This window comes from Pelophylax lessonae, assembly GCF_965119305.1.
Source record: "Pelophylax lessonae genome assembly, chromosome: 7".
NCBI classification, from domain to species: domain Eukaryota; kingdom Metazoa; phylum Chordata; class Amphibia; order Anura; family Ranidae; genus Pelophylax; species Pelophylax lessonae.
Window position 1 is genome coordinate 286,620,985 of NC_138774.1, and position 13,920 is coordinate 286,634,904.

A 13,920-nucleotide genomic window follows, 5' to 3' on the forward strand; every position below is an offset into this window, starting at 1 on the left:
CACTAATGGGGCTGCACTGATAATCAGTGTACATGTCCATTTTACAAAAGCCAGTTATCGGCTCTCCTCTCCAGCATGAGGAAAGGAAAGCCGATAACCTTGCTTTTTGTTTACATCTTGATAAGCTGTGATTGGTCACAGCTGATCACGTGGTAAAGAGCCGCTGATTGGCTCTTTACCTCAATCTGTGATCAGCAGTGTCTGGAGGACACCCTCCCAGAACTGGCTGGCCACTTTGTAGCCGTCGTCATTTGGCTACAGCGTGGTCAGCAAGTGTTTAAATTCAGCTTTTACATCATCAGCACCGTGACTGCACTTAGTCATTAACCAAAAAAACACAAATAAGTGGCAAAGAGATGAAGATCGGTACCACGAAGCTGAATGGCTGAAGAGGACAGCAGCTGGTAGGGAGCCCCGGGACACCCCAGCACTGGACGAAGGGCGAGTATAGTTCCCCTTTAAAAAAATAAAAAGCAGCAACAACTGGACTTGAATAACATTCAACAACTTACCAGAGCTGCCTCCAACTATGTGCTGGGTGTTATACGGGTTCCTGGTCTTTCCATAGACGTTATTACTAGACTCGTACCACATGCACAGCTCGCTGCAGTTCGTCACACCAAGAGGAATGGCTCCAGCTGCCTTTAACCTTGACACTACAACCGCATCCGTCGTTGAGCGCAACGACTGTCTAGATATCAGCCCAGAGCTCTGCGGCATGCCTGAAAACATGCAAAACATTTAGAAAAGAAATGCACATCAACATGGCTGATTTAACTTAGCTGCTGATGAAGAACCTGCCAGACCAAAAGTCTTCTATATTAAAGAGTCCTTTACTATTATTAAGTTTTCATATGCGGTTTTATATGTATCAAACCCAGGGCAGCCTCTCTTAACCGTAAAAATTTTTCTGTTCTCATGGAAACCTTACTAAAACCAATTCTTTAGGTGTCAACGGCAAAAATGCCCTTTACTATGGTGATCAGTAAAAAGAATGCAAACTTTACAATGGTGGCCACAATGTCACCCTCACAAACAGCTCAAAAGATATTTGGTGTCATTTTGCTGGCTTTCCCAAGTGACATTGGTCCTAGAATTATCTAGGCACCACCACATGGGAAGTCAATCAGCCACAGCTCAAGGAAGTACAACTAACCTCTGGACAAAACCCTAGTGGGGAGTGTCTGGCCTATGGGGACCATAAAAGCTCTTTGGCTTTGGAATTATCTAGACACCATCAAATGGGAGGTCAATCAACCACAGCTCAAGGAAGCACTACTAACCTATGGAGAAGCCTCTCAACCTTTTCAGCACAGAGGAACCTTTGAAATAACTTTCTAGTCTCAGGGAACCCCTGCTGAAAAGGACTATCTACATCTCATGATACATTAGTGTGATGGTCAGTGGGAAGAATGAACCTTACACTTGTGGTCATTGGGAAGAATTACCCCCTTACAGATAGCTAAAAAGATCAATAGTGTCAGTGGGAACTTATCTGAGGGTCAGAAATTGCTCAAGGAACTCCTACCAACCTCTGGAGGAACCCTAGGGTTTCGTGGAACCATATCAAAAGAAAAGAACTCACTGCCCAAGGTGGTATGGAAGCCTGATGCCACATATCGGTGCGTGCCCCGGCTCGCCTCCGTGGATAATCAATAAAGAAACTAGGGTTCCTCCAGAGCAGGGTTTCTCAACCAGGGTTCCACGAAAAATAAAGAAAAAGGAACGGCTGCACTCCAGATGAGGTCAAAATCCAGATTTATAGGCTGGACATCCCAATGTGACAATAGTGACAAGGTAGACGCGTTTCACACACTTAACGAGTAATGATTAAGCACACATTTGTATGAAGAGCTGGTTAGATAGCGCCCAACCAATAAAAGTCTTTCTATTACTATCCAATAGTGTGGAGATGCTAAAATCCTGCGTGTTTGGACACAAGGTTGGTGGCTTCTGCATGCCAAAGGGTTTCAACGGTCACCATAGGCCAGCCATTCTCAACTAGGGTTCCTCCAGAGCAGGGTTTCTTAACCAAGGTTCCACGAAAAATAAAGAAAAAGGAACGGCTGCACTCCAGATGAGGTCAAAATCCAGATTTATTGGCTGGACATGACAATAGTGACAAGGTAGACGCGTTTCACACACTACAATGTGTGCTTAATCATTACTCGTTAAGTGTGTGAAACGCGTCTACCTTGTCACTATTGTCACAATGGGATGTCCAGCCAATAAATCTGGATTTTGACCTCATCTGGAGTGCAGCCGTTCCTTTTTCTTTATTTTTCTTTATTTTTCTAACCAGCTCTTCATACAAATCAACATGGAAGCAATGTAATGCACCAATGACAAGCTGTACCCACCTTGTAAGGCAAATGCTTCCTTCACTGATACAGGGACACCAAGAAGAGGGTACTTGTCTTTAATCGTTGCTTCATCCTCTGCCTTGGAAGCCACTAAATCATCCACTGCCCGTGCCTCACAAAGGGCTTCTTCAAAACGGTCACACACTAAGGCATTGAGAGCAGGATTTACCTCTCTGATCCTGGAGATAAAGGCCTGCACCACAACACTGCTCTTTAGCTGAAAAGAGATATGGACAATTAGGGAAGGCCACTATGATCTTCTGGATCATCACTCTATGAAAATTATTAACACCATGTTACAAGCTAGTGGGATTGTGGAATCTCTGGGCCATTTGCATGACAGGGCCAAGGTGCGGAATTTATGGAGTTACCAGGTATTCACAGAGCACCCAAAAAAGGGTCCTGGGCTTTGTTGCAGGACAGCTCCAAGGTTACGGCCCTAGGACACACCCATGCAGATGCCAGCGGACCACGGAAAGAACTAAAACCAAGTACCAAAGTGATAAGCAATCTCAGAAATGGCGACGGGCCAAAGGTCAGGGCAGGTAGCAGACAGGCATGGTTAGAAAACAGGCTTGAGGTCAATAACTAAAAACACAGGAACTTGGTAACACCAGAAGTCAGGGACACTGTAATTTAAGACACTGGGGGAATGGGGGGGGGGGGGGGTCACTGGAGGCACAAAGTGCAGGAGTTATGGGAGTCAGCGGGGTCACAGGAATGTACAGAGATCAGTTGGAATATTAAGATGCTAGACTGCAGGAACACAGGAGGGTCTCTTGCACACTGGGGTGCAGGGAACGCAGGAAAAGTGGAGAAACACAGAATAACAGGTGGCACCGATTTGCAGGGATCACTGGATGCACTAGAGGCCAAGCGAGAAGCCGGCACGAGGAGAGGGCCCGGGAGGGCCAAGCGAGAAGCCGGCACGAGGAGAGGGCCCGGGAGGGCCAAGCGAGAAGCAGGCATGGAGGCAAGGAACCAAGGGGAACAAGTGAGAAATAGGCATGAGGGGGGAAGAACCGAGATGGCCAAGCAAGAAGAAGGTATGAGAAGAACTGAGGAGGACATGTGACCAAAGCTTATCAGAAAGCCAAGGCCACTTTAAAAGTATGGGAATTCAAAATATGTATTGAAAATGCCGGAAGGCTCTGGATAGAACTGGGAGTCACTGTGGGGGTTGTTAAGGTGGTTAGCGGGACTCTGCAGCAGACTTGGTGGCCTGGTAAGGGATGAGGTTTCTGGAGGAGGACAGCTGTAGCAGATGGTGTCTCTCTAGGAGGCTAGGCATTGTGGGAGACTAGAAGACAATGCAGGGGCTGGGGTGCACTATGGGACACTGTTCGGAGGTTGGAGCAACCGTGGGTGGCTGGGAAGCACTGTGTCTGATCTCTGACCCCTGCACTCTGTAGGATACCCACTTCTGACCCCTGTGCTCTGGCGATTACACAATCCTGAAATCTGCGCCATGTACATTACATTACACACGCCTGACCACTACACTCTGTATGTTACCCCCTCTTGACCAATGCACTATGCATACTACCTAGTACTACTCCTGACCCCTGAATTTTGTAGATTACACATGCTTGATCCCTGCACTCTGTTACCCATTCCTGACCCCTGAATTATGTACACTACCTACTCCTGACCACTGCACTCTGTATGTTACCCATTTCTGACCCCTGCATTATGTACACTACCTACTCCTGACCCCTGCACTCTGGCAATTACACAATCCTGACCCCTGTGCCATATACATTACACATGCCTGATCCCTGACCCCTGCACTCTACGTTACCCACCCCTGCATTATGTACATTGCATACGCCTGACCCCTGCATTATGTACATTGCATATGCCTGACCCCTGCATTATGTACATTGCAAACGCCTGACCCCTGCATTATGTACATTGCACATGCCTGATCCCTGACCCCTGCACTCTGTATGTTACCCATGTCTGACCCCTGCATTATGTACATTACACAGGGCTCAAAATTTCAAGTCCTGAGCTACTAGCCAGGCCTTAAATTGTTACTCGTCACTAGTAGCCCCACCCAACCCTTATCCTGCCCAACCCCTAATTATACCCCTAAACACGCCCTCATAAATTATCTCATGAAATTACACTGTTAAATGTTTTACATAGTTACATAGTAGTTGAGGTTGAATAAAGACAACAGTCCATCCAGTTCAACCTGTGTAGGTGTGTGTGTGTGTGTGTGTCACTGACGTATTCATTTCCCATAACCCTGAATGTTGTGATCTTTTGAAATGCACGTCCAAGAGTCTTTTAAGAGTAGCCATACTCCCCGCAGTTACCACCAATTGTGGGAGAGAGTTCCACAATCTTATCGCCCTTACAGTGAAAAACCCCTTATGTAGCTTAAGGTTAAACCACCTCTCCTCTAATCTCATTGTGTGGCCACGTGTCCTCTTGCACTCCTTGAGACTAAAAAGTTTTTTTCCAATGCTGGGATCACCATTGAGGTATTTGTAAATTGCCATCATGTCCGCTCTCAGGCGTCTCTTCTCCAGGGAGAATAAATTAAGCGCTTGTAAACGCTCCTCATAATTAAGGTCCTCCAATCCCCTAGTTTAGTTGCCCTTCTTTGGACTCTCTCCAGTTCCAGCGCATCCTTTCTGAGGATTGGCGACCAGAACTGGACAGAGTACTCCAGATGTGGGCGGACCATGGTTTTATAAAGTGGCAGGATTATAGAATTATCTCTGGAATATATCCCCTTCCTTATGCATGCTAATATTCTGCCGGCTTTGGCAGCTGCAGCTTGACTTTGCATGCTATTGCTTAGTCTATCTTCTACTAAGACTCCCAGATCTTTCTCTATTCTTGATTCCCCCAGAGGCTCCCCGTCCTAAAGCGTATGTTTTTAGCCCCCAAGTGCAATACCTTACATTTCTCCACATTAAACCTCATATGCCATGTAGTTGCCCACTCTGTTATTTTGTTCAGGTAATTTTGTAAGGTTTCTATATCTTGATGAGATGATTGCCTTTGTGTCATCTGCAAAAACTGAGATTGAACCAATGATCCCATCCTTGATGTTATTTGTGAATAAATTGAACAAAATTGATCCCAGGACTGAGCCTTGGGGGACCCCACTTACCACTCCAGACCAGTCTGAGTACACGTTATTTATCACCACCCTTTGGACACGCCCCTGTAACTAGTTTTCTATCCAAGAACAAACCTTGTGGTCGATACCTGCAGACCTTAGTTTGAAGATTAAGCGTTTGTGGGGGAACTGTATCAAATGCCTTAGCAAAATCCAGATACACCACATCCACAGGTCTCCCCCTATTTAGCTCACAGCTCACCTCCTCGTAAAATGTTAACAGATTGGTTTGACAGGAACGTTCTTTTGGAAAACCCATGCTGATTTCTGCTGATGATACTGTTGTCCTTAGCAAATTCTTGGATATAGACCCTTATCATCCCTTCCAGTAATTTACATACTACTGATGTCAGGCTGACCCGGGCTATAGTTTCCCGGGATATACCTCCGCCCTTTTTTGAATATTGGTATCACATTGGCTTTCCTCCAATCCGCTGTTTTTCCAGCAACCTCTTGAGGGCAGAGGAGAGCGCATCGAGGATCGAGGAGAGCAGAGTGTATGGAGAGCGGAGTTGAGATCGTGCAGCAGGGAGCTGCAGCGTGCACGGGAGCCGCTGAAGTGACGGTGAGACTGGGACCTGGTCCGTGACAGGCTCCGGAAGTAGCGAAGGCGGTGTGCAGAGGATGGACACTGACACTGACAGGAGGAGAGAGACTGCAGGGACTGAGTGAGTGGACAGCGGGGAGTCAGCAGGTGCTGGCTGATCAGCTGATCGGGGGGGGTGGCGGGCATCACATACCCCCCCAACCAAAGGGAGGAGGTGGAGCTAGAATTTCTACCGCAGTTGGGAAAAGCGGCAAAGCAGGGACAATTCATCATATTGGGGGGAACTTCAATTATCCTGACATTGACTGGGAAGAGGGGACTGCACACTCATTAAAGGCCGTCACTTCATGAATGTCTTACAGGACAACTACATGTCTCAGTTGGTGGATTCTCCTACTAGTAAGAATGCATTGCTAGTTCTATTAAATATGAACGACCCAGCTCTAATCACAGATGTAGGGGTCCGGGACAACTTGGGTTCTAGCGATCACAGGATGATCACATTTGGCGTAAATCACAATATAGCAAGGGAAGAGGGGAATGTAAGAACCCTAAACTTCAGAAGGGCAAACTTTCCTCAACTGTGCTCAATGATAGAGAACATAAATTGGGACCAAACCCTAGGAACACTGACCACAGAGGGAAAATGTGAATGCTTTAGGAACATATTAAACAAAAGTATCTCACAGTGCATTTCAACAGGAAATACATTTATAAGAGCCAAGGTCAAACCAGGGTGGCTAAACCATAATGTAAAAATGCTCATTAGAGACATAAAAATTGCCTTTAAGAAATATAAAATTGGAGGGGACATTATTGGCTTTCCACCAATACAAGGAATCTAACAAGTAAAAACGGAATCAGGACGGCTAAAAAGGACTTTGAAACACACAAAGCAGAGGAGAGTAAAAAAAAACCCTAAGAAATTCTTTATTTATATTAATAGCAAAAAAGCGAGTTCAGAGCACGTTGCACACATAATTAACAATGATGGGAGGATGGTTGCAGAAGACACAGAGAAGGCAACTGTGCTAAATGCTTTCCTCTTCTCGGTTTTTACACAGGAAAAGGAGGGGTATACTGACTAGGGATAGACCGATTCTCGGCAAGACCGATATATCGGGGGCCGATGTGCACTTTCCCCGATATATCGGCCCCGGAACTGGCCGATATTTTTGTGACGTCATTCTGCCTTCTTAAGCCGCCTGCCTCGCCTTGGACAACCTTGTCTGGAGTTGGGACTAGTCTCGCGGGAGTATATCACAGCCATACACCCACCCACAGCAGCCCGGTGCCAGCCAGCTACCCACATCCACAGGCCCTGTACCAGCCAGTCAGCCACAGGTCCTGTACCAGCGAGCCAGCCACCCAAAGGCCCTGTACCAGCCAGTCAGCCACCCACCCAAAGGCCCTGTACCAGCCAGCCACAGGCCCTGTGCCAGCCAGCCAGCCACCCAAAGGCCCTGTACCAGCAAGCCACCCACCCACCACAGGGTGCCAGATAGCAAGCCACCCACAGACAGGGTGCCAGACAGCAAGCCACCCACAGGCCCTGTACCAGCCAGCCACAGGCCCTGTACCAGCCAGCCAGCCACCCAAAGGCCCTGTACCAGCCAGCCACCCACAGGGTGCCAGACAGCAAGCCACCCACAGACAGGGTGCCAGACAGCCAGCCACCCACAGGCCCTGTACCAGCCAGCCACAGGCCATGTACCAGCCAGCCAGCCATCCACCACAGGGTGCCAGCCATCTACCTACCACAGGGTGCCAGCCATCCACCACAGGGTGCCAGCCATCCACCACAGGGTGTAAGCCAGCCAGCCACCACAGGGTGCCAGCCAGCCACCACAGGGTGCCAGCCAGCCATTAAGCATTAAAAAAAAATTAACATGTTCAGTACCAGATTTGTGTCAAAAATTGTCTTTATTTTTCAAAACTTTAAATGTACAAAATATCGGCCGATACTGATACGTTGTGACCAAAATATCAGTATCGGCCCTGAAAAAACCATATCGGTCTATCCCTAATACTGACCAGGACTGTATAGTTAGCAGCACATCACAAGACATGCCGCTATGGCTAACAGAGGGTGAAATCATGAAAAGGCTTGATAACATTAACCCAAATAAATCACCAGGACCGAATGGCGTACATCCGAGAGTACTTAAAGAACTTAGTAGGGTTATAACTAGACCACTGTTCCTGATCTTTGCAGACAGTATTTTGACAGGAACTGTACATGTACAGAAACTGTATGCAGAATTCACCACTTCCGGACCAAGAGGATTTTCCCCCTTAATGACCAGGCCATTTTTTGCGATTCGGCACTGCATTACTTTAACTGACAATTGCGCAGTCGTGCGACCCTGTACCCAAATAAAATTGATGCCCTTTTTTCCCCACAAATAGAGCTTTCTTTTAGTGGTATTAGATCACCTGTGCGATTTTTATTTTTTTTATTTTTTTTTTATTTTATTTTTTATTTCTCACATTCTGCTTTATAACATTCCCAAAAATTAAAAATCTAAATTTTTCATCCTTTTAGGCCAATTTGTATTCTGCTACAAAAAAAACATCGCAATAAGCCTATTTTGATTGGTTTGTGCAAACATTATCACGTCTACAAACTAGGGGAAAGATTTGTCATTTTTTTTTTTTAACTAGTAATTGGCGGCGATCTGCGATTTTTAGTGGGACTGCGACATTGCGGGGTAATAATGACACTGGCAGGGAAGGGGTTAACCTAGGGGTGATCAAAGGGTGAGCCTAGGGGAGTGTTTTCTAACTGTATGGGGGAGAGGCTTGTGAAATGACCATAGAGACCTGTGATCCTATATAGAAGGATCACAGGCGCTCTGTCATCATTCCTGAGAGAAGAACGGTCAGCTGTGTTTACAACAGCAGACTGTCCTCACTTAGCAGGGAGCCATCGCAAGTGGCAGCCGGTCCCATGCATCGGCATCCCCAGTGGGGGTGGGAACGCACCGCTGGCGGCGCGCGCGCTCGTCCCCGAGCACCACATGCGCGACCGAGGTAGTACTACGTCAGTTCGCGCAGCCGAGCCAGCCTGCCGCAGTAAAACTGAGGCGGGGCGGTGGGCAAGTGGTTAAGTTACAAAAACAAATATTAACAACAACTTTATCAGTGCCCATCAATGCGAATGAATGCAGCCTATCAGTGCCCATCAGTACAGCCAACAGTGCCACCTCATTAGTGCCCAGAAATGCCCATCAAAGCTAACGAATGCAGCCTATCAGTGACCATCAGTGCAGCCCCATCAGCGCAGCCTCACCAGTGCCCATTAATGCCCATCAATGCAGCCTCACCAGTGCCCATTAGCGCAGCTTGATCAGTGCAGGGGAAGAGAGAGAGCAGGAAGAGGAGAGGCGGCCAGATCAGTACACAGAGAGGGGGATCGCCCGCTGTGACAGCTTTGAATCGCCCGGTGTTCCCGGCGCTCGCAGTTACACAAAGTCCCGCCTCCTGGATCGGCTCCTATGATAGACGTCACACATCTTGGTATTGGACCAGTGCTCTGTCTATCATAGGAGCCGATCCAGGAGGCGGGACTTTGTGTGTCTGCGAGCACCGGGAACACCGGGAGATTCAAATCAAAGCTGTCACAGCGGGTGATCCCCACTCTGTGTGATGATCCGACCGGCTCACCTTCTGCCCTCTCTCTTCCCTTGACTGATCGCTGGGAGAATGGCTCCTATTTAACCTTCCCTGCCGGCGGCGGTGCCCCCCCCCCCTTTCCGAGGCAGCCCCAAACCCCCCCTAAACCTTTTTTCCAGGTGACTGGAAGTTTTGAGGGCTGCATTACACATGCTTGATCTGTACCTTGATCTTGATGCCCGCACTTTGTATGTTACCCACTCCTGACCCCTGCATTATGCACACTGCACGCGCCTGACCCCTGCATTATGCACACTGCACGCGCCTGACCCCTGCATTATGCACACTGCTCGCGCCTGACTCCTGCATTACGTAATCCGCACACCCCTGCATCACGTACACTGCCCACCCCTGCATCACGTACACTGAACGCGCCTGACCCCTGCATTACGCAATACGCACACGCCTGACCCCTGCATTACGTAATCCGCACACGCCTGACCCCTGCATTACGTAATCCGCACACGCCTGACCCCTGCATTACGTACACTGCATGCGCCTGACCCCTGCATTACGTACTCTGCATGCGCCTGACCCCTGCATTACGCAATCCGCACGCGCCTGACCCCTGCATTACGTAATCCGCACGCGCCTGACCCCTGCATTACGTAATCCGCACACGCCTGACCCCTGCATTATGTAATCCGCACACGCCTGACCCCTGCATTATGTAATCCGCACACGCCTGACCCCTGCATTACGTAATCCGCACACGCCTGACCCCTGCATTACGTACACTGCATGCGCCTGACCCCTGCATTACGCAATCCGCACGCGCCTGACCCCTGCATTACGTAATCCGCACGCGCCTGACCCCTGCATTACGTAATCCGCACACGCCTGACCCCTGCATTACGTAATCCGCACACGCCTGACCCCTGCATTACGTAATCCGCACACGCCTGACCCCTGCATTACGTAATCCGCACACGCCTGACCCCTGGATTACGTAATCCGCACACGCCTGACCCCTGGATTACGTAATCCGCACACGCCTGACCCCTGGATTACGTAATCCGCACACGCCTGACCCCTGGATTACGTACACTGCATGCGCCTGACCCCTGCATTACGTACACTGCATGCGCCTGACCCCTGGATTACGTACACTGCATGCGCCTGACCCCTGGATTACGTACACTGCATGCGCCTGACCCATGCATTACGCACACTGCCCACTTCATTATGTACACTGTATGCACCTGACCCCTGCATTACGTAATCCGCACACGCCTGACCCCTGCATTACGTACACTGCCCACTTCATTATGTACACTGCATGCGCCTGACCCCTGCATTATGTAAACCGCACACGCCTGACCCCTGCATTATGTACATTGCACACTCCCCTCCCCTGCATGTTACCCACCCCTTACTCCTGTGCTTTACCCCCTCCCCAGCACACTGTATATTACATACTTCTAACTTCTGAATTTTGTATGTTATATGCACATATTTGACCCCAGTGCTCTGTACAAGTTTTAAACCCCTCCCACTGCCACGCCCAACCACCACCTCCTCCGCCAACTCAGGCCATCGGGTAGGCGGTTTGGTATCTATTTACTCGGTGCAACCTCAGCTTTTATATTTTACCCAAAAAATTGGGGTACTTGTGTGCCCTACAAATAACGTTACTACGTTTTTTAATGAAATTCGGTGCTTGATAAACTGTTAGCGTGAATTTTTGCATGATGTAAAAATTTGGGACTACTGCCATTTTATTCTACAGGGTCACAGAATACATCCTGGTTGGTTGGATGATTGGTTGGTTGGTTGGTTGGGGGGGGGGTATTACCCAATTTTCATAATTTTTTTTTTTTTTTTTTTTACACAGGGCCCCCAAAACATCTGGAGAGGACACTTGCTTTGTCATTTTTTGGGGCGTGCCCTATTGGTGGCCCCCCAAAACTCTGACCGACACCGATTGGATGGGCCCCTAACAACTTCATCACTGCGTGGCCAATCACAGTGCATGAATGAACTGGAGCCCCTCCCACTGGCCCTCTGTAGCCACCGCCCATTTAAAGGGGCCCCTTTTTGGGCACAAGGGTGTAAACAGCAGAGACTGTCAGCTGGACAGTGGTTGGGTGATGGGATGTCACGTGATGAACCCGGAAGCTGCTCACCTCTCCCCTCCGGATCCTCTCCGCCAGCACCTTGGCCGGGATCAGCAGCAGCGGGTCGCGAGGCGGCCCCGGGGTCGGGGGGTCCCGGGAGAAGCAGGAGGCTGCCCGGATCAGGAGCAGTAAGAGCCGGGAGAAGGTCCGCAGGAGGAACGCCACCACTCGGCGCAGGGCACACATTGCGACATACGATGCCGCCTCGGAGAGCGGAGAGGAAGGTTATATACCACCTGCCATCAAGGAATGACAGCACAGGGGCGTGTCCGCTCACTGGACAGCCGCTGGTTGGACGGAAGGAGCACGAGCGGGGTTTAGGGAGGAGCCCCGGAGTCGCTGTCTAGCTGTGTGTCTCCATTCCTGCCACTAGGGGCGCTGCTGGAAATCTACAATTACTACACTAGATATTGGATTCTTAAAGTGACAGTAAACTCTAAACTAGATCTCTTGCATTGCTATTATTATTATTATTATTATTATTATTAATAATAATAATATTATTAACCACTTTCAACCCCCTTCCTGCCCAGGCCAATTATTAGCTTTCGGCGCTGTCGCCGTTTGAGTGACAATTGCGCAGTCATGCAATACTGTACCCATATGACATTTTTATCATTTTTTTTCACACAAATAGAGCTTTCTTTTGGTTGTATTTAATCACCACTGGGTTTTTTTTTTATTTTTTAATAAATTGGAAAAAAAAAAAAAATTTTCTTAGTTTCTGTCAGTGAATTTTGTAAATCCTCCTTCACTAATGGGCACTGATGAGGAGGCACTAATATGCAGCACTGATGTGCACTGATAGGTGGCACTGGTGGGCGGCACTGATAAGCAGGCACTGACTGGCATCACTAATGGGCACTGATAGACGGCCCTGAAAGGCGGCGCTGGTGGGCGGCACTGATGAGCACTGACTGGCATCAATAATGGGCACTGATAGGTGGCACTGATGAGCACTGACTGGCATCAATAATGGGCACTGATGAGCACTGACTGGCATCAATAATGGGCACTGATAGGTGGCACTGATGAGCACTGACTGGCATCAATAATGGGCACTGATAGGTTGCACTGATGAGCACTGACTGGCATCAATTATAGGCACTGATAGATTGCACTGACTGGCATCAATAATGGGCACTGATGAGCACTGACTGGCATCAATAATGGGCACTGATGAGCACTGACTGGCATCAATAATGGGCTCTGATAGGTGGCACTGATGAGCACTCGTAGGTGGTGCTGGTGGGCACTGACTGGTATCACTAATAGGCACTGATGGGCACTGATAGACGGCCCTGAAAGGCAGCACTGATAGGCGGCGCTGGTGGGCGGCACTGATGAGCACTGACTGGCATCAATAATGGGCACTGATAGGTTTTACTGATGAGCACTGACTGGCATCAATAATGGGCACTGCTAGGTGGCACTGAAAGGTGGCACTGATGAGCACTGACTGGCATCAATAATGGGCACTGATAGGTTGCACTGATGAGCACTGACTGGCATCAATAATAGGCACTGATAGGTTGCACTGACTGGCATCAATAATAGGCACTGATGAGCACTGACTGGCATCAATAATGGGCACTGATAGGTGGCACTAATGAGCACTCATAGGTGGTGCTGGTGGGCACTGATAGGCAGCACTGATGGGCACTGACTGGTATCACTAATAGGCACTGATTGGTGTCACTAATAGGCACTGCTTGGTGTCACTGATGGGCACTGCTTGGTGTCACTGATGGGTACTGCTGGGGCTGTACTGTAATCAGTGCCCTGATTACCTGTGCCGGTTTTCTCTGCAAGGAGATGCCGCTGCTCGTCTCTCCTCCCCACACACACTGTCAGTGTGAGGAAAGACGATAAACGGCACTTCTGCATTTACATGTGACCGGCTGTGATTGGACACAGCCGGTCACATGGGTAAAGAACCGAGTCATCCGCTCTTTACCAAGATTTGGGTCGCGCCGTGTCCTAGGAACAGGTCGTCCCAGAATGAGACCAGCACCGCTTCGCTGTCATTTAATGGCGGATGGGCGGGCGGTAGTTAATATACAGGATTTACAGTCACCG

General features: G+C 48.9%; 1 protein-coding gene across 1 annotated transcript in view; it reads right to left on the reverse strand.

Annotated features, from left to right (window-relative positions):
* The window catches only part of FAAH2 (fatty acid amide hydrolase 2), a 47,205-nt gene extending 35,074 nt beyond the window's left edge, over positions 1–12,131 (reverse strand). Inside the window, exons 1-3 of the mRNA XM_082263955.1 lie at positions 11,851–12,131; positions 2,361–2,580; positions 513–722 (exon numbers count right to left, since the gene is read on the reverse strand). Coding sequence (XP_082120081.1) covers positions 513–722; positions 2,361–2,580; positions 11,851–12,027 — 607 coding nt within the window. The 5' untranslated portion in view covers positions 12,028–12,131. The remainder of the gene's footprint in view (positions 1–512; positions 723–2,360; positions 2,581–11,850) is intronic.
* Positions 12,132–13,920: the final 1,789 nt, after the last annotated feature.